This window comes from Rhinatrema bivittatum, chromosome 4, assembly GCF_901001135.1.
Source record: "Rhinatrema bivittatum chromosome 4, aRhiBiv1.1, whole genome shotgun sequence".
In the NCBI taxonomy this organism is placed as follows: Eukaryota; Metazoa; Chordata; class Amphibia; order Gymnophiona; family Rhinatrematidae; genus Rhinatrema; species Rhinatrema bivittatum.
The window spans coordinates 356,077,532-356,101,803 of record NC_042618.1 but is presented as its reverse complement, the minus strand read 5'-3'; the positions used below and the strand labels follow the sequence as shown (position 1 = coordinate 356,101,803).

At 43.9% G+C, this 24,272-nt stretch overlaps 1 protein-coding gene across 5 annotated transcripts in view; it reads right to left on the bottom strand.

The window, feature by feature from the left end:
• RHOT1 (ras homolog family member T1) overlaps positions 1-15,196 on the bottom strand; it is an 88,468-nt gene extending 73,272 nt beyond the window's left edge. For 2 of the 5 annotated variants that reach the window (XM_029600725.1, XM_029600726.1), the window contains exons 1-5: positions 14,752-14,824; positions 12,547-12,605; positions 7,828-7,909; positions 6,315-6,358; positions 5,280-5,333 (exon numbers count right to left, since the gene is read on the bottom strand). In XM_029600725.1, coding sequence (XP_029456585.1) covers positions 5,280-5,333; positions 6,315-6,358; positions 7,828-7,909; positions 12,547-12,605; positions 14,752-14,788 — 276 coding nt within the window. In that variant the 5' untranslated portion in view covers positions 14,789-14,824. Of the gene's footprint in view, positions 1-5,279; positions 5,334-6,314; positions 6,359-7,827; positions 7,910-12,546; positions 12,606-14,751 lie in introns of all 5 variants that reach the window. The other 3 variants (XM_029600724.1, XM_029600723.1, XM_029600727.1) reach the window with 3 other exon arrangements.
• Positions 15,197-24,272: the final 9,076 nt, after the last annotated feature.

Genomic DNA, 24,272 nt, shown 5'->3' with positions numbered 1-24,272 from the left:
TGCACGTCCATGACATATGTATGCCGAAGCTATAGCTTCCTTCAACCATTGGGCATTGGTAGCTTTGGATGCTTTATGTCCTTTCCTAGGACTGCTCCATAGGACAAAGAGATGGTCCGAAAACCATTAGTAACCTCCAAATATCGAAGGAGAACCCGTTGGACATCCAATTTCCACAAGTCGTGAGCCTGAGGGGAATCACAATCCAAATCCGGAAAAGCCGGCAACTCCACTGACTGATTCAAGTGAAAGTCTGACACAACCTTTGGTAGAAAGGAGGGTACCATTCTAAGAGACACCCCAAATCGGAAATCCAAAGAAAAGGTTCCCGATAGGACAGCGCCTGAATCTCAGATATTCACCTTGCTGAGCAGATAGCCACTAGGAAGACCGTCTTGAGCGTTAGGTCTTTCAAAGTGGCCTGTTTGAGGGGCTCAAAAGGAAGTCCGCACAACACCTGGAGAACCAGGTTCAGACTCTAAGAAGGAGACACTGCTCGAACTGAGGGGTTCAAATGCTTAGCACCCCTCAGAAAACGCGCTGTCAGGATGGGCTGCAAGGGACGCTCCATCAATCTTTCCCCTTAAACAGCTCAGAGGTGCAACCTGAACCCGGCGAGAACTGTACGCCAACCCTTTTTTCAACCCTTCCTGTAAGAAGGCAAGTATATGAACAATGGTGGCGCACCATGGTGAAACATCCAAACCGCTACACCAAGAATTGAAAACCTTCCAGACCCGAACATATGTGAGCGAAGTAGATGTCTTTCGCACCCGTAAAAGGGTGGAAAATGACTGAGTCAGGATAACTCTTCTTTCTTAACTGCCTCCTTGCATAAGCCAGGCCGCTAGACAAAAGCGAGCCGCCTGGTCGAAAAATACTGGACCTTGCTGAAGAAGACTCGGAAGATGACAGACGAAGGAGGCCGTCCACCAAGTTGACCAGATCCATGAACCACGGCCTCCGAGGCCATTCCGGAGCTACGAGGATGACCGACCCTGGGTGGGTCTCTATTCTCCTTACAACCTTGCCCACAAACAGTGAGGGAGGAAAAAATGTAAAGCAGAATGTCGCGGGGCCACAGAAGGACCAGAGCATCCACTCTTTCCGCCCCGTGTTCCCTTCTGCAACTGAAGGAACGAGCCGCCTTCATGTTCCGCCAGGTCGCCAAATCCAGGCAAGACACGCCTCACCGAGTTAGGAGCTTCATGGCTTCCTCAGATAGCTCCCACTCTCCGGGGGTCTAACCACTGTTGGCTGAGAAAATCCGCCTGAACATTGTCTACACCAGCTATGTGTGAGGCCGCCAATCGGGCAAGATTGCTTTCTGCCCAGACCATCAGCTTGTCTGCCTCCCAGGCTACCGGATGACTTCTTGTTCCCCCTTGACGATTGATGTACGCCACAGTCATTGTGTTGTCAGACAAAATCCTTACAGACTGATGCCTCATGAGAGGGAGAAAGCTGCGCAGCGCCAGGCATATTGCTCTTGTTTCTAAGCGATTTATGGACCACTTCGCCTCCTGACGCGTCCATTGACCTTGTGCCGACTGCGATTGGCAAACTGCCCCCCAACCGGAAAGGCTGGCATCCATTGTCACAATTGTCCACTGGAGCTCCTCCAGGTCCACCCCGCGTCGTAAGTGCTCGGGGGCCAACCATCACCTGAGACTGGCTCTGGCGGGGTCCATGAGCAGTAAGGGTAACTGGAATTCTTCTGACTTGGGATCCCAGCGGGAAAGCAACGCTCTCTGCAAAGGTCTCATATGAGCAAAGGTCCAAGGGACTAACTCCAGAGTAGATGCCATAGAACCAAGAACCTGTAAGTAATCCCATACTTTGGGTATTGGCAGGGCCAACAGACACTGAATCTGAGATGTCAGCTCGTCGATCCTCTCCTGCATGAGAAAAACCTTGCCGACAGCCGGGTCAAACTGGGCTCCCAAGAAGTCCAGCACCTGGGATGGGACCAAATGGCTTTTGGAAAAAAATTGACAACCCATCTGAGAGTGTGAAGACGCTGCAAAACCGAGAAAACCGCTATCTTGCAAAGTTCCGCCGACTTCGCTCGAATGAGCCAATCATCCAAGTAAGGATGAACCAAAATCCCTTCCCATTTGAGATCCACCGCCACTACCACCATAACCTTGGTGAAGATGTGGGGAGCGGTCACCAATCCGAATGGGAGCGCTTGGAATTAATAATGCTCGCCTAGGACCATAAACCGCAGGAACCTCTGATGATGCTCACGGATCCCTATGTGCAAATAAGCCTCCATCAGATCCAGCGAGGCCCAAAACTCGCCTGTGTGGACGGCTGCAATGACTGACCGCAGAGTTTCCATCTGAAAGCGGGGCACCCGAAGTGATCTGTTCACTTTCTTCAGGTCCAATATCGGACGGAAGGAGCCTTCCTTCTTGGGAACCACGAAATATACTGAGTACTTGCTGGTCCTGCGTTCGGCCGGAGGAACTGGAACAATGGCTCCCAGGTCTTTCAACCGACACAGGGTTTGGCTCACCATTTGTTGCTTTGCCTGGGTCCCGCAGGGAGACACCAAAAACAGGTCTCGCAGCGGGCGAGCAAAATCTAAAGCGTAGCTGTGTTCTATGATGCTTAGATCCCACTTGTCCGAAGTAATCTTGACCCATTCCTCAAAAAACAGGGAGAGACAACCTATCACTGGAATGGAGAAGTGGGTCGGCGCACCTTCATTGGGAAGACTTGCTGCTGGAAGATCCCTGAGGGACCCCATCGCAGGGAGGCCTATGGCTGCGAAAGGAATGAGCCCAAGACTGGCACCTCGCCGAAGGCTGCCGCAGAGCAAAGGAAGGAGTTCTGCTCTGATGAAAATGGCTCTGCCCCTGAAATCAGGGACGAGATGAGCCAAATGTTCTAGAAGGCCTAGGCTTGTGCTCCGGAAGCTTGTACACTTTGTCGTCTCCTAGGGACTTGAGATGTTCGAGATAGTCTCCAAACAAAAAAATTTTCCTTTGAACGGAAGTGCCCCCAACTGAGACTTGGAAGAGACATCAGCGGACCAGTTGCGAAGCCAGAGAAGCCTCCTGGCCAAAACCACGGAGACCATCGTGTGCGAGGAAGCACAGAGGAGATCATACAAGGCATCCGTGGTATACGCCACTGCCGCCATGCTCCGCCTGCTCCAGGGGAAGATCCTGAGCAGTGAGTAACTGTTGCACCCATCTCAGGGTTGCCTGCTGCATGAGACTACTGCAGACTGCTGTTCTGATGCCAAGCACAGACACCTCAAAAATCCGCTTAAGAAGGACTTCAAGCTTCCTATCTTGGGGGTCCTTAAACGCAGCTGCTCTTGCCACCGGAATCATTGTTCGCTTGGTGATAGCTGATACGGCCGCATCCAGCTTAGGAACTTTGAGAAGCTCCAGTGACTCCTCAGGTAGCGGATAGAGCTTCTCCATAGTACATGAGGGATCATAGGATCAAGCTCATCCCTCCGAAACAACCTTAGCACCCGCGGATCATCTCCCTCAACTGGGAAGGAATTTTCAACTTCCTCATCCACGTCTACATTGGAAGGGTCTTGTGATGAAAGGTCCGGCTGTTCAGCTAACGGGGTCCCCGACGTGTCCAAAATCCCTCGGACCATCCTAATTCTAGTGGTCTCCTGCCCCTCTGCAAATCTGGGGACCTTCGCTGGCAGAGGCTCCTGTGCTTTAAAATCAGACCCTGCCTCCAGATAAGCTTTGTGCAGTAAAAGCACAAACTGTGAAGAAAACGGATGCTGTCTCTTTAAGACAAGACACCCCCCGGGGGTAAGCCCAAACCACGCAGGGAAGCAGGCACCGAGCCCTGAGGCTCTCAGGACTGAGATTCGGCGGAGAAAGCTGAGCAGGAAATCCCCTCCCCCCAAGCACTAATCTGCATCGGATTGGGAACGGGGCAGGCAGAGTCCTCCGAGCAGACAGGTTCTTCCCCGCACCTCGGGAGCGCGTTAAAGACACCCCACTGTCACTCCCTGTCGCCCCCGAAAGGCCCTCTCCAGGAAGACATTGGGATCAGAGGCCATCGCGGGAGAGCCACGCAGCCAGCTCCCCGCAGGCAGAACACCGCGATCCCCACGGCATCACCAGAAGGAGCTGCGACAAGGGAAAGTAAAAAATAGTACCTCCGGAGACCTGCGAAAGCTAAGTGCTTTTTTTTTCTTTTTTTTGCACACAACGACTAGAGGAATAAAACATCTCTGGGTCTATCTTTTTTTTTTTTTTTTTTTAATTTAGGTCTCACCAGAGGAATGAAAACATCTCTGGGCTTTCAGGGGGAAGGACCGGCCCATCGGTAAATCCCCCTACACACCAGTCTGAAAGACAAGCTCCGGGCAATCAGGTTCTCAGGGTCCCCAACCCCAGCCGTGCCTGCCACCAAGGGGGATAGCTCCAACCCCTTGGAAGGACTTGTACTTTTTTTTTTTTTTTTTTAACTGATCTAGCCAGAGGTAGAATTAAAATTACAAGGGCCTTCCTCACTGGAGGCTAACTTTTCTCTCTTTTTTTGAAGGATCAGGACAGCAGGTTCTGCCACCTTCATCTGCTGGAGACAGAGAAATACTGAAGGATCACAGGTGGCACACCAGTCTAAGAGAGGGCGCCTTGCAAGTTTTTCTCTGTCTCCATCTGCTGGAAGGAAGGCATAACCCAGCAGTCCGGACTGATCCGGGTACGTACAGGGAAATTTTATTAACAAAAAAATCATAATCCACACTTATCAAAAATATTGTTTGAAGCAGATCATGTCACAAAAAAACATTTCAAATCAACATATCAGCAAAAATATAAATAAAAGCTGTACATATAACACAATTTAAAAGCATCCCTAAACAAGTATGCTTTCAATAATTTCCTAAAACGTTTACAGTAACTCATTTCAAAAGGGATAGTGAACCTTAACATTGGAGCGACCTGCGAAATAGCATGATGGGAAATCTGCTGTAAATGCCCCTCTTTAGCCCTGGGAATAACTAACAAACTGTTGAGATGCAGAGTGCAATCTCCACTATGGATAATACAGATTCACTAACTGTTTCATGACCTACATTCTCCTTACAAAATTCGATGGACAAGATTCAAGATCTTAAATCTTAGTTGAAATTCAACAGGAAGCCAGTGTAGCTCTTTTGGCGTCAGCATTATGTGAGCGGGCAAAGGCTCAATTTAGATAAATGAATAAGACTGGTGCCTATTTTAGCATGATACTCTTTTACACTTATTGTTGGTGAGTAATAAAAGTTATGTTCAGCCTACCTTCTCAATAGAATTCTTGCTGTTAACTGCATACACTATACAAATCACATTAGCCTAAGAAAACAAAAATTCTGGATGAGAAAGGGGAACAGGCATTGTTACTGAAAAGTATTAATCAAGAAAGTGACACAGCCAATCAAGGTTCACTACAGAACAGTCCCAGTAACTAAGGATTTATTTATTTATTTTTAATTTTTATATACCGATGTTCCTGTATATGATACACATCGCACCAGTTTACATATAAACTGAACAATCGCCGTGAGGCGGATACAAAGAACATGAGGTATAATGAACAAAAAGGCAACAAAGAACATTTGGTACAATAGAAATATACTGAGGTATAATATAAACATAGGGCTATATAGGATGAAACCTCAAAATAAACTTAGGGGAATGCCATGATAATGGGAAATACTGGAGTAGCTGATGGATAACCAGTAGAGCTGAATCAGCTAGCGGGGTTACAGTGGGAGGATTATCTCTCCACGAAGGCCTGGCTGAATAGCCATGTTTTCAGCTTCTTTTTAAAAACCAGGGTCCAGAAGGAGGGAGTTCCAAAGGGGGGGGGGACCAGCTGTGGACAGGGCACGCTTCCTTAATGAAGGATCAGACCCAAACCAAATCCTCAAGTGATGGCGAATGTATTACACAACAGAAAACCCAAACTGGTTATTTCTATGGGTGGGGGCGAGGGAAGTGGAGGGGCACTGTTAAAGATTTATTTCTGGAGTCAGTTCCAGGAAGCTTACAAAAAACTCAACCAGAAAAATAAAAATGCACACAAGTAGGGTGAAAACCCATTCTAAATGTATAGATAACTATACCATTAAAAGCAGTGAAAAATGCCATCTCCTGGTTAGGATTTAGAAATGGTGTTATTCAGAAATGGGTCCCTGAAGTTTTGCTATAGCTTAGAATATAAAAAAATGGAAGCATGTGGTACAAAGGGACCACATGTACCTCAATACTGTCTCAGGTCAAGGGTATAAATACTCCAGAGTATAGGAGAGCAGCCCTGAATGCCCCACTCACCCGGGAAATCTCATGGTGCAACTGCTCATCTGTCTGCTCAGCTTCTATAGAAGAGAATACAAATTACTGGTACCAGTCATAAGAGGACAGAAAGCTAACTCATTTATATTTAATATTCCTCTAGACAAACACTTAATGCTTATATAACCTTTTTAATGTAACGAAAATGTACCTTTCTTTTGGCAGCATGTACATAACTTTTTTTTTTCTTTTAGGGAAACAATTCTGAGGATAGATCTGGACAGCACTGGCCTTTCCTATAATTATTTCAATTAGTAAGAGCTTTTTCTATTATTATTTCTCATACTGAACAGTGCAAATGCAGAAATAGGATCTCATGCTCTGATTCCCTAGACATACAGAACTACAACATAGAAAACTTCAAAGCCAAGTTTGGTTGCAGCAGTAGATTCTAAGCACGCAGCCATGCAGCCATTTGAAAAGAAAAACCACAGGAAGTCATGGGGTCGCTTCTCTCTGAGCACATGCACTCTGGCAAGGGAACAATTCAACTATGTTTTCTGCCGAGAATTATTTTTAAAATGACCTAAAAGAAAATTAATAAAGTAGCTGGGTAGAGATCATATATTTGTAAGGCAAACAAACGTTTAAAGATTGAACTTTCAAGAATATAAAAGACTTCTGCATTTCCAGGAAATGCAGAAGTCTCAAAAGCCTGCATCTTTCAACATTTGCTACCATTTGAGAGGCATCAATTCTGTTCAACTGCTTCCTCGATTTAGTTTTGACCAGTTTTATTTTTAGTGGGCCACTGAGATTTTTAAAAATGTGAATTCCTTCACGGGCATTTAGCAACTTGCTAAAAGAGAATCAAACTGAAAGAGTGGTTCTCCATACTCTTTTAGTCAGATCATCATTTAAATATATTTATTTCCCATCTTATGAACTGCCTTCCAAATCAAAGACTGTCCAAAACAATATACAAAAATATTTTAACATACAACATAGTAAATTCATGTATACAAAACTTTTGGTCTAGAATAATGGATACATTTTATGTTTATTCATAAATACTTCTTTATAACAGAGCATATTTTACACTGCAGTTACATGCAGCATAATTAAAATACATCTACAATATACTTCTTTATAACAGAGCATATTTTACACTGCAGTTACATGCAGCATAATTAAAATACATCTACAATTGAAATGAAAGTCTCCAAAAGTCAAATTACTACCAGTGTAGAGGAGGGAGTCAGTTGGTTTCCCTATTGAATGGAATATTGTAGAGACCTTATATCAATGTAACTGCAGCTTTAGATGTTGTTACTCCTTGGCTCTGCCCAAATATAATATCTTTAAAAATGTGTATTAGCTTACTATGGCTTCAGTGCACCTCTCTAGGAAGAAAGTAAGAGAGAAAGAGGAGACTGGAAGATCAGGACATTGGCGGAGGAACATGGAACAAGTCCAAGTGTTCCAAAGCAACTATAGCATGCTATAAACCACCGAGCATACCAAAATGAAACAGTCAAGACCAATCTACTACCTGAATAATCCACTATGTGCGTAGGGACTCTCTCAGGAGTAACATCAGCTGGGATGGTGATTTCTTCAGCACGTGGGGGAACCTTCATCATATAAAATGTAATATAATGTAACACAAACATGCGCAGGAAAACTCTACAGAATTAGTGTAAAAACCTCAAAAAATACCACTTCTAAACATTCCTATAGCGCTACACAACATAAGTAGCACAGCACAAACACACAAAAAAAAGACAGTCCCTGTTCATGGAGCTTACAATCTAATATCGCCATGCCCAGTAGAATTATTTTTATAGGTCACATGGATTTCTATTCATGGAGAAAAAGCACATTTGCTTATCATAAATGGTGTTTTCTGTAGATAGAAGGATAAATTAGCCATTATGTGTGGATGACATTTGGCAGCACCGAATGCTTTGAGCTCTACTGAGCATGTGTGGGAGCTCCTGCACAGGCAATGCCTCATGAGTCTCCTCAATCTATACCAGAGCTAATCTAGCTATGTAGTCGACTCCCCAGAGGTGGGCGAGTATGCCATGGCTAATTCATCCTGCCATCTATGGAAAACACCATTTACAGTAAGCAAACTTTTTTTTTCTTTAAACAGGCTGAGTTAGCCATTACATGTAGGGAGTCTCAAGTTAAGGGTTGCAGTGGAGCATTTACTTAGTAAAGCAACCCAGACCTCACTATGGAGAGTGGACTAAGCAAGACCAGATTTTGCAAGGACTACTTGTCCAAATTTACTGTCAGTCTTGGAGAGGTTATCAAGGCAACAGCGGGATGTAAAGGTGTGATTGGAAGACCAAGTTGTAGCTTTGCAGATATCTTCAATAGATATTTCTCGAAGATGAGAAACAGAAGCAGCCATAGCTCTCACTTGATGAGCCTTTACAGAGTCTGTGACTTGCAGTCCTGCCAAGATATAGCAGTGTTGAATTCACTCATCCAGCCAATAGAAAAGTATTTTGGAGACCGCTACCACAAGGCATTTTGTAAAGACTTTTGGGGCAACGAGAGGACAAACAGGAGTATTCTATATTGGTAGTGGGAAGTATCCACTTGAAAGCAAAGGTAGTGCCAGTGTGAAGGGTGATTGGGTATGAGAGTGTATTCATCCTTTAGATCCAAAGCACACATCCATTTATCTTTCAGTATATAAGGCAGGAATGCGCTGTTCAGGAGCCAGAGAGTGAGTGCACCGCCACATTCTGATCTTTAATCTGAGTGATTGTCTCACAGAGCTTTTCACCGAAAAGATTGTCCCTTAAAAGCAGGGGAGGTCTGCCAGATGTTATTTGCCCAAAGCTAGGCCATATATCTCGCCCCAATTGAGGCAGATGAGGTATGTGAAATGGAATCAAAGGATTTGTATATTGATGTATGCCCTCTTCCGCATCCAGGAGTGGCTGCAAATAGTAATTGCCTTGTTTTTTGGCAGATAGGAATGCAGTCATATGTATTGCACTATGTAGAATTGGTGGATGGTAACATGAGCAAATAGCATTGCACTCCGAAATATTTTCTTGAAGTTTGTGATCTTTTCCAGGAGGAGAATTTGAGTGAATCTGTGTCTTCTTCACTTTCTTCATAACAGATTCAACCTCTATGGATTGGTGAAGCAGTTGAAAAATACCAAAGCCTGAGTTTGAGATCCTTTCTAGTTGGAGTGACTGAAATGGGAGTTTCCTACATACGCATCTGCAAAACACCGAGTATGTTGTGAACTGAAAGGGCCGTTGGGTTGGCTGGAGTATCCAGTATTTGAAGAAATGCAAGGAGTCTCTCTCTTTGCGGACAATGATGCCCTGCGTAGTACTCATCTTTTCCACAAACTCAGACTAGCTAATATCCTCTGGTGGCAAGATATGATCTGAAGGAGCTAGAAGAGGGTTAAGGATATGCCAATAGAGTCTCCAGTGACAAAGAGGGTGAAATAGGAGGGGCTTCTGGCTGACTTGGAGGAGGAACAACCTTGCCTAACACCTCTGGTCTGCTAGAATCCACTATAATGGACGATGAAGCATGCCTGAGCAAGGTTTACGATGATGAGTTCACCGCTACAAGTGATATCAGGACTCTGGTCTGTGGTATCGCCATAGTAGAAAGGAGAAGCTGGAACATTTTCGTCTCCTTAGTCAGAGAGGTAAAGAAACTCCTCATTGAAATTTGATTGAGCAACTGATGTGTCCTCTGTTCTGGTGTAGGTGGTGGAACATCTCTTCTGAGAGCAGGATAGGCTGCTGCATGGCGAAGGGCCTAGTAGAAGTGAATGATACTATAGAGGTCACTGGTTCTGAAGTCTCCAGGCGAAATCCTTCCACCACTAGTCTAAGCCAGGTGAGTATGTTGGTTATTGGCAACTGCAGTGATAACCTGATCCCTTCTTCTGCAAATCTAAGATGAGCTGTGTTGATAAAGCAACTTGATAAATTGAAGTCTGAGGTGGATATGTCAATGGCTTCAATGGGGTAGAGTATTTGAACACTTTGAATGCCTTGATATGCTTCGATGGGTCTTTAGAGATGCTTGTCAAGGAATCTGGTGTAGGTCGACAATATTGTATCAATTGCATCAGAGCTGTGCCGTGGGACCTTGCACCGTGCATTGTGGGGTCATATATAGAGGCCGCAGGCTTGCACTGCATCAGAGCACTAAGTGCTGAGTGTGTTGGTGCACAAAGCAACTCTGTGGAAGTTGTATTGGGTGAATTGATGAACATGTGTTGCTGATGCTTTCGGCACCGACGGCGGCCAAGTCAATGGTGCCAATGCACCATGCTTAGAATGTTCATGTTTCGTCATTGCAGGCTGCAATAGCTCAAGTGATTGATGCCACTTTGTCTTTGTTCCCATGGCTTCGGCCTCAGTGAATGAGAAAATATTTGAGAAGCTCCTGCTCAACTCCTTTCCCAGCAAGGCAAACGAGGCTGCACTGCAAGATGAGGATCTATTGCAACTCCAAAGAGATTTACGCAGTTCCATGATATGAAGTGCCATGCGAACATTGGGAGATCAACAGACATAGCATTTCTTCTGGTCATGTTCTGGCTGAAGCATCAACAACACAATTTGTGGCCGTCAGTGAGGAACATAATCTTCTTATAGATAAAACTTCTGAAACTGCTTATCATAGTTGCTTTCTTCTTCTGATCAAATATGGTGGAAGAGAAGGCCACATTTCATTATGCTGGTTTTATTTTTATAGCACTGAAAAGTGCTGTTGTAGGGCTGCAGAGGCAGTGAGGCAACATAAGAAGAAAAAAAAAAAATCCTTCTCAATTCAGTTAAGTAAAAATATAGGACAGAGAGTTCACATCCATGCTCTGCTCTGACAAAAAAATGACTGAGGAGAATCATAGGCAACACCCGTGTGAGAACATTCGCACATGCTCAGTAGAGCTCAAAGCTCTATTAGCTTGGACAGACAAGTCCGATGCCAATGGACGACATCACCTACATACAATAGTAATTCAGCCTGCTTATTGACAGGAAAATACTAAAAAATAAAAAAATAAATAAAAAGATATATCCTCTAAGGAATAAAAAATAAACAAAGGGTGTTGTTGCCTTTCAAAAATTAAATTGTAACCTTATTCTCAAACATTTTGTAATCAATTTCCTTTCTTTACAGATTGGAACAGTCATATAAATTTGCTTAGAGAAGATAGAGATCTCCCCTCCAAAGCAATTGTATTTCATCAGTGTTGCAAAAAGACAGCTGCACATTCATAATGGTGCTCTTAAAAAGTGCCAGATGCCAAGGGCTTACAGTTAAGTAATCAGGTATTTTAAAATATTAAATATTAGAGGAAAAAACTATATACCTTCACTTTCCCATACATTTTGGTATGATAAAAGTTGTGTTAAATCGTCAACAAATTATCATACGTTATAGAATGCACATATCTATAACTGCACCTGAGGGTGTCTCAAACAAAACTAGGTCAAGTGTGAAAAGTTTCTCAGAAGCACAGACAAACTTTAGGAGTACTTTAAACTCACCCCTCAAAGCACTAAACTGAGACATTCTTAGAAAAGACAGTTTGAGCCCTAGCCAAGGAAAGTAGTCAGAGCCTAGCTCCATAGACAACACTCTCTTCCATAAAAACACTGCTCTCACTTCCTCAAAATGCTTCTTTGGTGTTACATTTTGAGTCTGTCTACAGATCGCCTACCTTCTTGCTTTTGGGGACCTATAGTACAACAGTATACATACATACATGCATGCATCTTCCCACCAGGTAATGCTTTTGATTATCCATTTCAAATAAGCTAAGGAGGACAACAAATTTAGATCACTCTATAAGGATATTTAGTTTTCAGTTCTTTAATAAATTTTCCTAGTTTTAATTTTAATGACAACTGAATATATAAATCCAACTCATGTAAAGAAAATTAGCACAGATAGCAATTAGCCCTAGCAATATGAAGATTAGTACAGGTGGACAAGTGCTAGAAATTATACTACTGTGCCAAGGCACTGAACTGCCTGTATATACCTGCAACTCAATAGAGTTCGAAAGCAAAATGTTTCCTCAAAATGTGAAGAAACATTTAAGGGTTAATTCAAGCTCACCATTTAAATGACAATATGATTCACACACCACCGCCGCCACCTCCGAATTTAAACATTAAATTAACTTGGGTAATACCATCGCATAGGCAGAAAGTAGGGTTTCTATGACAACAGTGAGATTTAAAATATTCTGGATGTTTACCTCATCTGGAAATTCTTCGCTGACCAGAGACATGATTAGTGATGTCTTCCCAACTCTAGCTGTGAAAGCAAAAAAACAGCTATTGGTAGAAAAGTTTCTGTATGTGCAGCTGTTCTAAAGAAAGAGAGATGAACCTTACAGAAGGGTAAGAGGTAGATCAGGGAGAGTAGAGGAGATTTCAACAGAATGTTAACATGGAAATGAAGATCAATCAAAAACAAGTTGCACTCAATACCATTTTATTGGACTAACTTCATAAACTGTTGACAAGCTTTTGAAGGCTATATTCACACCATCAGGTCAAAGCAATGTTGTTGAAGGGCATGGAGGTCTCAAAAGATCATTAGAAATGCATTAACAGTTCAATTAAAAGGTATTGCCTAAAACATTTTTTTCATTTCTACATATCAATGTTGACTAATGCAACAACTACATGAATTTATTCAATGAAATGGTAATAGAAACTGCATTTTGTTACAAGCTTCTAAAGGTTAATAACTACCAAATTTCTTTGATGTCAAATCAAAGTTAATACTAAATCTACCAAAACTCAAGAAGCAAAGGAAAAAAAACATTAGCTGCAAGCTGTTCACATCTATTACTACAGTATGTGACATATGTGGAAGGACTTATATGGAGGGGATTACTAGAGACCCAGCATCCTGGCTCTCTGATCACCTCCTGGAGAAAAGGTTGCAAGAAAAAACCTGCACAGAAAGATTACAACAATAAAGAGCAACTTCTGTTTTTAATCATACATTGAATTGACAAGAACTCTAAACAAAAGCAAAGGTGTTCAAGTACTCTACGCAGCCAGCGTAGAGTACTTTGTGATAGTTCTTAATATATTTTCGTAACATCTAAACACTCACATAATGAAGCAGAGCTCATAGCCGAGCAAGTTATTAGGCAAAACATTTTATGTACTTTCTAGCTCAATCAATGCTGTGATTACACGTTCAGTAACGCCGAACGAAGAAATCTCTCATGTTTTCACACTAGTGTATCAGGTTATTAAAAATTCTTCTATCTGCAGTAACAAGGATGGAAGTATTTTCTAAAAATCCTGGAAGTTGAAGGAAAATTCAATCTCTCTTCCACCAATACATTTATTTTTTTTGTTACTTTTTTGTCTATATATTTATTTTACTCTTGTTTTGTAATTTTTTTTTGTTCTCCTTTCTCACCTTTCCACCTCTTTCCTGCCTCACTAGGACTATCTCCTAGGCCTGGGCCTGTGATGGTATTTCTTGCTGGGCCCAGGAAGGGGGTGGAGGGTATCAGCTTTCCCCCCTGAACCAGTGGTAAAGGTGGTGTTTTTTGCCAGACTGGTGGCAGTAATAGTACTCTCTCCTCCCAGACCTAAACTGGCACAATCTTTTGGTAGTGCCAGACCTACAGCAGCAACAATGCACTCTCTTCTTGGGCTGCTGGCAAAAGCAGTTGCATCTTTTGCTGGGCCCTGGAGAGCTGTCTATGTTGGGTGTTGTGTCAGGAGCCAAGCCCCAAATTTTAGGTGCTCAGGTGACCTGGTGCTTGTACTGATAACCTAGTGACCTTTAAAAAAATATATTTCGCATATGCTTAATGTCACACATCCAGTCTGGCGGAGACTGAGAACCTGTATAAAATGAAGGAATAACACTCTACCATCAACTGGGAACATGAACCGTTTAGACCCTGGTCAAACTGGAAGATTAAACCTCCTACACAAAAAATGGTGAGACAAAAAACCTCAATGAACTGTACAGGGCTATGTGAACAGTAATGCTACTGCATACAAACACAGGTCGTATATCTGCCCAAGAAAGGCAGAATATGGGGAAAGTTCCTTAGAATAAATTATTATTATTTATGAACATCTGATATTCTGCCTTTTCCGAAAGATGGTCTCAAGGTGTAAAAGCTGTAGTATGCTGAAAGATTTGGACAAAGTAGTGTTGTAGTGATCTAAAGGATATTTCAGACAGTTCAAATGAGAAGTTTCACAATCATGAATTGGAAGAAATTCATCACTTTTTAAATTTACAGCTTAAATAACAGCTAGCCTCTTCTTCACCTACATGCATTTTTTTGGAATTTAGAGATATGGGCAAACGGACTATCCACAGACCCAACGCAGGAGAAAACTGAGCCCGGATCAGCGGGAAGAGGCTAGGCCGAGAGTGGAGCTACCCCAGGGTGACCCCAATTCCTCATACTCACGTTCTCCCACCAGCAGGATCCGGACGTCCTTCTTCATGGCGGTGGCTTCTTCTGGGAGCTGCCAGGCTTACATGGATAAGGGTCCCAGTGACAGGCAGGGAGTGGCTGCTCTGCCCCCGGGGCCAGACAGGGAGGGAAACGCGGAGCCTGCGGCGCTTCTACCTCCCTGTACACAGACCGCACACAGAACAGCGGTCGCCCCTGGCTCCTCTCAACAATAATAACGGAGCAAATGTCCCATTCCGCTCCCGCGACCCTGCAGCTCCTCCGGCACCTACCACGCCCGCAGAGGGACAAACAATGCCGGCTTGAGAACGCAGAGTCCTGACCCTACAGGAGTAGCACGGGGCAACCTGCTCCGAACGCGAGCGCAGCGCCTCGGCCACTACCGCAGCTGCGGAGGGACAAACAGCATTGGAAAGCGAACACAGCGCCTCGGCAGTCGCAAAGGGACAAATAATGCTGGAAAGCGAACATAGCATATTTGCCACTTCTGCGGCTACACAGAGCCAAACAATGACATTGCTTATCTGTAACAGTTGTTCTCCGTGGTCAACAGGACCAACGGCCACACATCTGAGCGCTGTCATCTGACGGTAACGAGTCGGAATACTTGGTTTATCATGCTCAGTACTTTCTAGAGAGTTTAGTACAGAGGATGCGCCGCATCGTCCCTTCCCTAGTTAGTTTAAAATAGGGGAAAGGTGGAAGGGTATGTGTGGCTATGTGTCCTATTATCCACGGAGAACACTTGTTACAAGTAAGCAAATTTGCTTTCTCCGGAGACAAAGCGAACAAACAACCCGCCATCCGTGGACTTCCCAGTTAAGAATTGTAATGTTAAGAACTTTGTAGGATCTCATTACAGTCAGCTCTTTTTTACTTTTCTTTCTTTTTCTTTTTTTACTGCGGTAAGTTTCTCTTTTTTTTTTCTTTTATGGGGTTTTTTTTAGTTTGAAGTTTTTAAAACTGCATGACCGAAGATATCAACCTTTGATGATCGTTTGTTTGGTAAAAGTGTGAAAAGTTGACCAAGTGGCAGCTTTGCACATTTCCTGAATTGGTACATTATTAGTAAATGCTGTTGAAGCAATCACTGCCCTTAACTAGTGAGCTGTTATGCTTCAAGATGGTTCTTGTAAAGATTTGTAACTGAACTGAATACACTTCTGTTTCTGTACGGGCATGCCTAATTAATGTGCCTGAAAATTGATGAACAGTTCTGTCGTCTTTTGGAATGGTGGCGGTCTGGCTAAATAAAGTTTGTCGCTCTTTTGCAGTCTAATAAATGTAGAGATCGTTCTCCAGTTGATGTGTTTTCCTCTTGAATGAAACATAGCAGCGTGATAGTTTGGAGACTATCTTTGTCAAAAACTGGATGGGTCTGTAAGACTACTTTATACTCATGTATTTGAGTATTAGGAATGTAGTCTACTAATGCATGTAGCTCACTTACTTGCCTGGCCAATGTTATTGTATTTAGGAACAGAATCCTCCAAGTAAGTATTTAGGTCACAGGTTTGCAGTGGTTCAAACGGTGGCTTCATTAACTGATCGAGATTCAAATCCCAGTGTGGTGTAGGAGGTATCGCAGAGGTTTTATAAACTTAATTATGAGAGGGTTTTGCAATCTTGGTTTCTTTTCATATGGTTCATGGTGTTATGCCCTTTGGTCGCAGACAACTGCGACCGCTGTTGCTCACCTCTTGCTTGACTACACTGACACCTTTTGGGTTGACTTGCGGCCTCCGCCAGCTATCACCGGCCTGTACGCCCTGGTTCCCAGGTCTCCGTGGTCGGTATGGACGCTGCTGATTGCCATCTTGCCCTTGGAGTTCCTTAGGCGCGCGCACTACCAGGCCAGTCTTATGCATGTCATGGCTGGAACCTCGGGGCGTCCCCCTCGGATGACGTCATTTCTCAAGGACTCTTAAGCCGGCTGGCCCTGCCTACTTACGACTTGGCAATGAGTTCCCTCATTACTGAATCCACAGCGTTCTTAACAAATCTCTGGTTCCAGTTCCTGCTTCCTTGGCGTGAGATGTTCCGGGCACTCGCTCCTCGGGGCTCTTCCTGTCTTTGGCTATCCGCTCTTCGGAGGGCCTTCCGCCTCGGACTTCTGCCTGCCCCATTCCATTATCAAATGATGGAGGGACCATTCGTATGACTCTAGCTGACAACTCAAAGCATCTGCCAGGATATTGTCCTTGCCTGGTATGTACTGTATATTACTGAAATGGTAATGTTTCTGGTAACTGCCCATTTCCAAACAGACACCATTTCTCGACACAGTGGTAGGGATCCTATTCCTTCTTGTTTATTTATAAAGAACATTGCAACTTGGCTGACTGAATGTAGACTGATTTGCCTTGTATCTATGGCTTGAATACTTGAAGTGCATTGTGAATTGCCCTGAGCTCCAGTGAGTACAGATGTTGCAATGTGCTCCCCAACCTTTGGGAGATACATCAGTGGTTATTAGTATTTGATAATTTGGAGTATGAATGATCAGCCCAGCATAGGTGTTCTCTTCCAGTTCCCACCAGGCAAGCGACACCTGTTATGTGTATGTGATGTTCCAGTGGTTGGGTATAGTGATTCCATTGACTTTTCAAATGTCATTGAGCATATTACATCTGGTGATACATGAATTGTTGATGCCATGTGCCCAAGCATTCTCAAAAGGTTGCGAGCTGTTGCTCATTTTTTTACTATTAGAATCTGAACTTACTGTTTCAACTTTAAGGTTCTTTGTCGAGCTAAATAAGCTTTTCCTGTCATCATATTTAGTCGAGCTCCTCTGAATTCTATGTGACGAGATAGTGTCAGACTCGACTTTTTGAAATTGATCAGGAATCAGAGCTGCTACATTGTTAATATCACCTGAGTCACATCTCTGTTTGAAGGTCTGTAGGTCATGCTGGATACCAACTAATCATCTAAATATGGAAAAATCATCAGGTTGATTTTCCGCAGATGTGCTGCTACTACAACTAGGTATTTTGTGAAGGTTCTCTGGGCAGCTGCAAGACCAAAAGGCAAGACTTTGTATTGATAGTGGTGTAGTTGAAACAGAAACCATAGATACTTCCGATGTTGATGACAAATGGCAATGTGCAGATAAGTATCCTTTAAATCTATAGAAGTGAACCAGTCTCCTTGTTGAATAGGAGGAATATAGTTGCTAACGTGTTCATGCAAAACTTCTCATTCTTTAAGAATTTGTTGAGATCCTGTGGATCTAATATGGATTAATAATCACCTGATTTCTTTGGGATTAAGAAATACCTTGAATAGAAACCCCTCCCCCTTTGCATAAGGGGAACTGGTTCTATGGCCTGAATTTCATTAAAGTGTTGAATTTCGCTAGCCAGAATCTCCAGATGTTTTGTTGGATGTTGGTGACAACTCTGTGGCTTGTCTTGAGGTATATTCTGGAAATTTATCCTATAACCCCTTGGATGCTATGCTTAAAACCCATTGGCCTGATGTTATCTGGGACCAAAATTCATTGACACATTTGAGTTTTCCTTCTTCTGGAATGTGTGGCCAGGGGTTGAGTTGTGAAAGACCAGAAGGTTCCCTCAAAGAAGGTTGCTGCTGTTCTTTCTGTTGTACATAATCTTTAGACTGAGGTTCGCTCTGTTGCATTGGTTGAAGTTGCTAGATAACTAGTGGACATTGCCTATAATAAAGGTATGGATTGTACCTTCTGCATGGGTTGTAGAAATATTGAAGCCCATATTCAGTCAAAGTTTGGATAGTAAATTTAGCTAGATAAACTTATCAGGCTAACTTTAGAGGCATATTCAATAGTGCAGCTACACTGTTGAATATAGCCGGCTATCTTTAAGTTAGCCAGCTAACTTTATCTAGCTAACTTTAGGCCAGCTCTACAGCATGATCAGACCTAGCCAGCTAAGTTATCCGGCTAACTCTGAATATCAGAGATGGCCAGCTAACTTAATTCCTCCCAGTTACGCCCCCAAAATGCCCCTAACTTATCTGGCCAAACTTGGGGAATTGCTGTCCTTGTAGTGAAAATCGGATGAAGCATTGATTCAGGAATCCTCGACATACTTTAGCCTCCCCGGAAAAACGAGGCGGTGCAGACAAGTGCGAAACCGAGGCTGAGGTACTCGGAAGGGGAGACGCTGGAGCAGCTGCTTTGGCTCCGTGGGTAGAATCCAGATGCCGAACCAATCTATCCACAGTGGCGGTTAGTGCCTCCAGACTCAGTTGCTGTTGCTGCTGTCGTTGCTGCATCGGGTGTTGGGTGAGGCCTGGTATAGCCTGAAGCCCGGACAGATCCACCGGGTCCATGGCCTTCACAATCTGTTATGCTAGTGGACCCTTGACCCGGGGCGAGAGAACACCCACCTGCGGGACCTTGGTGAACTTCGCCTCCGGAAGGTGGAAATCCCGGAACAGCCAATCCCTCAGTGACCTCAGCTAGGCCACAGCGTGATCCGGGTTCAGGCCAGGGACAGGTACCCGGCAGGGGTCGAGGCAGGCGGCAGACACACAGCAGGGTCAAAGTCCAATCTGGGCTCTAGGCAGGCGGCACGTAAACAGCAGGGTCAAAGTCCAATCCGGGGTCTAGGCAGGCGGCAGGCAAAACAGCAGGGTCAAAGTCCAATCCGGGGTCTAGGCAGGCGGCAGGCAAACAGCAGGGTCAAAGTCCAATCCGGGGTCTAGGGAGGCGGCAGGCAAACAGCAGAGTCTAAGTCCAATCCGGGGTCTAGGCAGGCGACAGGCAAACAGAGTCAAAGTCCAATCCGGGGTCTAGGCAGGCGGCAGGCAAACAGCAGGGTCAAAGGCTAGGCAGGAGTCAAACCAGGAAACGAAGCAGCTCAAAGACACAACTAACCACCAGGACCTGTTGTGAAGGCATCCAAACCTTCACTAAGGGCGTTTAAATTCCCCTCCCTGATGATGTCATCTTCCGGGGCCGGCCTCTATTCCGCGTCCCGGCACCTTTAAGAGGCGGGGCCAGCCGCGGTTCTTCTGACGCTGCTCCTCGGAGGGAAGCTGCCGTCGCGCCGCAGCCCATGCGCCGTGGACCACCGGGAAGGAGACTTGGGACGGGCTGCATGGAAGAGGTAGGGGGGCCCGGTCGCGTGCGATCGCCTCACAACACTCGGTAGCTGCTCTTTGGAAATGGGACAACATCGACGACATCGAAGACTATTTTGTACATGTAATGCAGGTTGTGCGCTTTATATTCTTCTTGTTGTTGCACGTACTTGTTATAACAAACTCTCTAATAAACATGATGGAAAAAATAAATAAATCAATCAGTTGGCACTTTTGTTACGCAGTAATAACAGCACTTTTTCTTCTTTGTTTTGGTATATATGTAAAACTTGTTTCGTTAAAGTTATGAGTTTCTTGGGAAACTGTACTTTTTATTATGTATATTATTTTTTTGTAAACCGCTGTGCTTTTCTTGGAGCATGCGGTATAGAATTATTTTAAAATACATAAAATTAATAAATTGACATTGGTGCATAGTGCCATGAAGTTCTCTGTGCCATCCCCCTGTTGCTGTGCCTGCGGAGTTTGGCGCTAGTCTAGTTTCAGCGCCATGGGTCATCTTACATAGTGACGTGTCAGTGCTATACGTAGACCTCAACGAAATCTCCAAAATTTCATTGTCAGGTAACTTGTCGACTCTATGGCACTCCTTATGTGTACGTTTTGCTGAAACTGGATCAGATCTTTTCTTAAGTTCCTCAGTCTTGTCACTTTTTTTGGGGGTGTTTCAGGACTTCATATTTTAGCTTTAATTCTTGATAGATATATCCAGGGTCTTGAGGACATTTTTCCACATGGCCTACAGTTCTCAGAGTTGTGATCTGGACCCAAGCAGTACGGGAAAAACTTGTGCAAATCATGTACCAATATTTTTAGTTACATTGATCACATAATTTAAAAGGTATTTTATCATCTGAGGCTTGCTGTTATATTTGCTTTTCTTTTCCATATATTTTTTTAAGCTACCTACTGTTTTTAATCCTTCATTTTTTTAACTTGTCTGCAAATGGAAAACAGATTTTCTAACCAATCACAGTGGCAGTGTGAAAGAGCAGTTTTTTCCCAAGTGGAAAAAAAGCGGATTGAGGAGTAGCGCACGGCAGCAAAGGCTCCAGTGGGGTGGTGCATGACCAGTATGAAATTCTAGAAAGTACTGTGCTTGAGCGACCTTTATCCCGACTTGGTGCCGCTGGATGACATCACCAAGATGTGGGGCTGTTTGTCTGCCTTTCCATGGAGAATTCGAGCACAGCTCACTCCTATCGTGGCTGAACAGGCCAAACCACTGGAACACAAACACAGCCCCTCATCCCCTACTGTGGCTGCAGAGGGACAAAACATTGGGATACAAAAGCAATGCCTTGACACTGCAGCCATAAAGGGTCAAAGGGTGCGGGAACACAAATACATTCCCTCAGCCCTTAACATGGCCATAGTCTGGATGCAAGTACATACACCACAGCTGGAGCTGAGCCTTGTTTTAATGCCCACTGGCAGAATGTGTCTATGTGACCCTATCATACATTGCCTGCTGCACAATATAGTACTTGGGCTGCCCTACATGTATCTAATGACCTGTTGCCATCTCAGCCCAGGTCCTCCAAACAGGCTAATCCAATCCTGGTTTTGCTCCACTGCTTGCACAGAGATAGAGACCTGTTTAGTGTTGATGCTGAGCATGGTGAATACAGCCCCTGCTACAGGTGTTTTCCTTGGAATCTGTTTAAATAAACCAATCTCAACGTTAACATGCATTGAGTTGCTGTCAGGCAGACTCACCATGGGTACTTACCTTGGCATCTGTTTGAAACCACACATACAAGTGTTAACATGTTAAAGATCTGCCGCAGCTGCCCGGCAAGGGTATCAAGAAATGGGCCTTGCATCCTGCAGCGTAACCGCAAACAAAAATCTGACCTGAAATAATAACTCTGATGGTTCCCCACATGACAAACTAGAAGCATCAAGGATATTTCACTGAGCTCAGGCATGAGACAGAACTTTTGGGCACCCTAGTGACCCAACAAAGGGAAATTCTTTCAACCCCTTGTGTCAGCTGACTGCCACTCCTGCTTTGCCCCTTAAGGATGGCAATAATAATCCACCCCTTGGAATGGTACCCCTTCACCAACTTAAAAAAAAAAAAATAGTGCCCTTTCCCTTAATCCCAAAATTAGGAAAAGTAGATAAGGACAAACCACTTCTCTGCTGCTTCTTCTAAATCGGGTGGCAGGGAGGAACCAGGCATACAGAATGTACCAAAACATACTTGTAACTACTACATTATAACAAAAAACACACGGACACGGGCGCACAAGCAATACATATGTTTCTGTGCCCTTATGATATATAGACTGAGATGTTAAAGCAGCTTAGGTGTCTTTATTCTCTTCAAAAGGGGGTAGGGGGTCCTGGTCCGGAGGAACATGAAGCAGGGACGAGCCCAAGAGGTCCTGCAGCTGACTCCAAATGTACTCCTGCATCTAGAACTACTCCACCACAAAATCCCTGCTCCCAACAGACCGGGGGGAGATCTTGTTTCTTGATTTAGGATGCTCTCTCCCCTCTCTTGTGCTTTGGAGTCCCAGGAACAGCAGGCAAAAACACTGCATCCATTGCCATGTTGTTTACTGCCCCTAGATTCTTCACCCATTGCAGCACCTGTTGAGGAGGGCGAAGATGACATTTGTGATGTTTTGGGGGAATATGGTGAACTTGGATTCCTTGACCCATCTCAGGAAAAGGGGCTTTCTTGCGATACTCCCTCTTTGCTGCCTTCTTTGCCTCCCTCAAACAACTTTGAGGGAGGCAAAGAAGGCAGCAAAAAGAAGACCAGGATCTTCCCCTAGGGGCGTGGTCATCTGCCACCAGCCCAAGGATCCACCCACAACTATCACAAATAATAACACCATCCTTGACAGTGGGCTGCCAATATCGGGCATAGTTGTCCAGCATGTCCTCTTTTCCTCCAGTAGAGGCTGTATTTTTGACGGTGTTTCGCAAGTTCTTTGCTATCCTAAATGCTGTACACTTCTACGGAAGAGATTTTAAATCAATGACATAGTGAAGGCCCAATATTAAAAGACTTGGGGTATTAATCCTAGCATCTTCGCTTTCCCCCACTCCCACAGCCGTGAAGTGTGTATGGGGATCTACTGAGCTTCTTGGGAAGTCTACAGCACTTAGGATAGCAAAGAACCCTTCTATGTCACTGCAGATCAGTATGTCCAAGACATGCCATTTTCAACTGAACACAAGGTTAGAATAAACTAAATCCTACACAAGACATTGACCCCAGGAGGTGTCATCTTAGTGGCAACTTCTTAAAACTTACATAAAACAGCTTGAACATATCTGGGTTCATTTGTCTATTTGTTTGAAGTGCTGGAGAGAAGAGGAGGATGGGTTTTTTTTTGAGGGATAAAACGAATGGACAAAATACATGGAACACGATATGGCTCAGTTGTTACTGTGTATTCTAGAACTCAAAAGTCAGAGCACTTTAATTTCATACAGTTCCAGCATGAGAGGAAGTCACTGTGCCCCAGTCAGGACATTCTTATGAACTGATGAGAGAGGTTTCTGAATAACATGCAAGCTTATAAAGCCACTATTACAGCTGCATCTAATACATTTTCCACAAATACATCTAGGAAAACAATCTGCTGCAATATTATAAATCTAACATGTAAAAGCGGGCCACTGTATTTTGCAAATATAATGAATCCAGCCTATGGTTAACTATGTTGTGGTAATTCATCTTTGCTTTGACAGCGGTCTGAGTTAGAAGGCCAGTAACAGAATCCTCTGGTCTGGAGTCTGTTCAATACTGCTAGCATCGCACACTACATAAATCTCACCCTGATTTATAACCGGAGAGGAGAGGATGTTTCTCCTTAAGTTATAGTGCTCCAGGACTGCATTTAAAAACTAGAGACAGGAGTTGTGCCTTGGAGAGAAAAGCAGAACAAGGCTGACAGATCAGATTGTGCGGGGAATAAGAAAGCCATCGCAACTCAGCAGTACAATGAAAAGCTTCAGTGGACTTAAACACGACTGAAGAGAGAAAAAGAAAATTGCAATTCTCAAGATTTAGAACTTATATTGTATGTAAGCAATAATTATATTGTTTATGTAGCACCATCCATATATAGTGTTGTGTAAGATGCTTCACATGGTTAAATGTCCTTTCCCCAAAGGGCTTGCAACCTAAGGGATACGTTACTAAAGCCTCAATAAGCAATTAACGTGTGAAAAATAGTGTTTAGTATGTGTAAAACGCTGTTTATTGCAGGCTCATTTCCTATCATGGCAATATGGCATGATATTTTGATCTAAAACCACCCCTATTGAAATTAGCTGCTTTGCACGCATAAAATATACTAATGCATGCAAAGCAGCTAATGCATAAGTAATCCTATGCAAATAGCATGGCTTGCCAAAAATGAAGGGAAGCCGTGTTATTTTAACTGCATCTAGGGGGT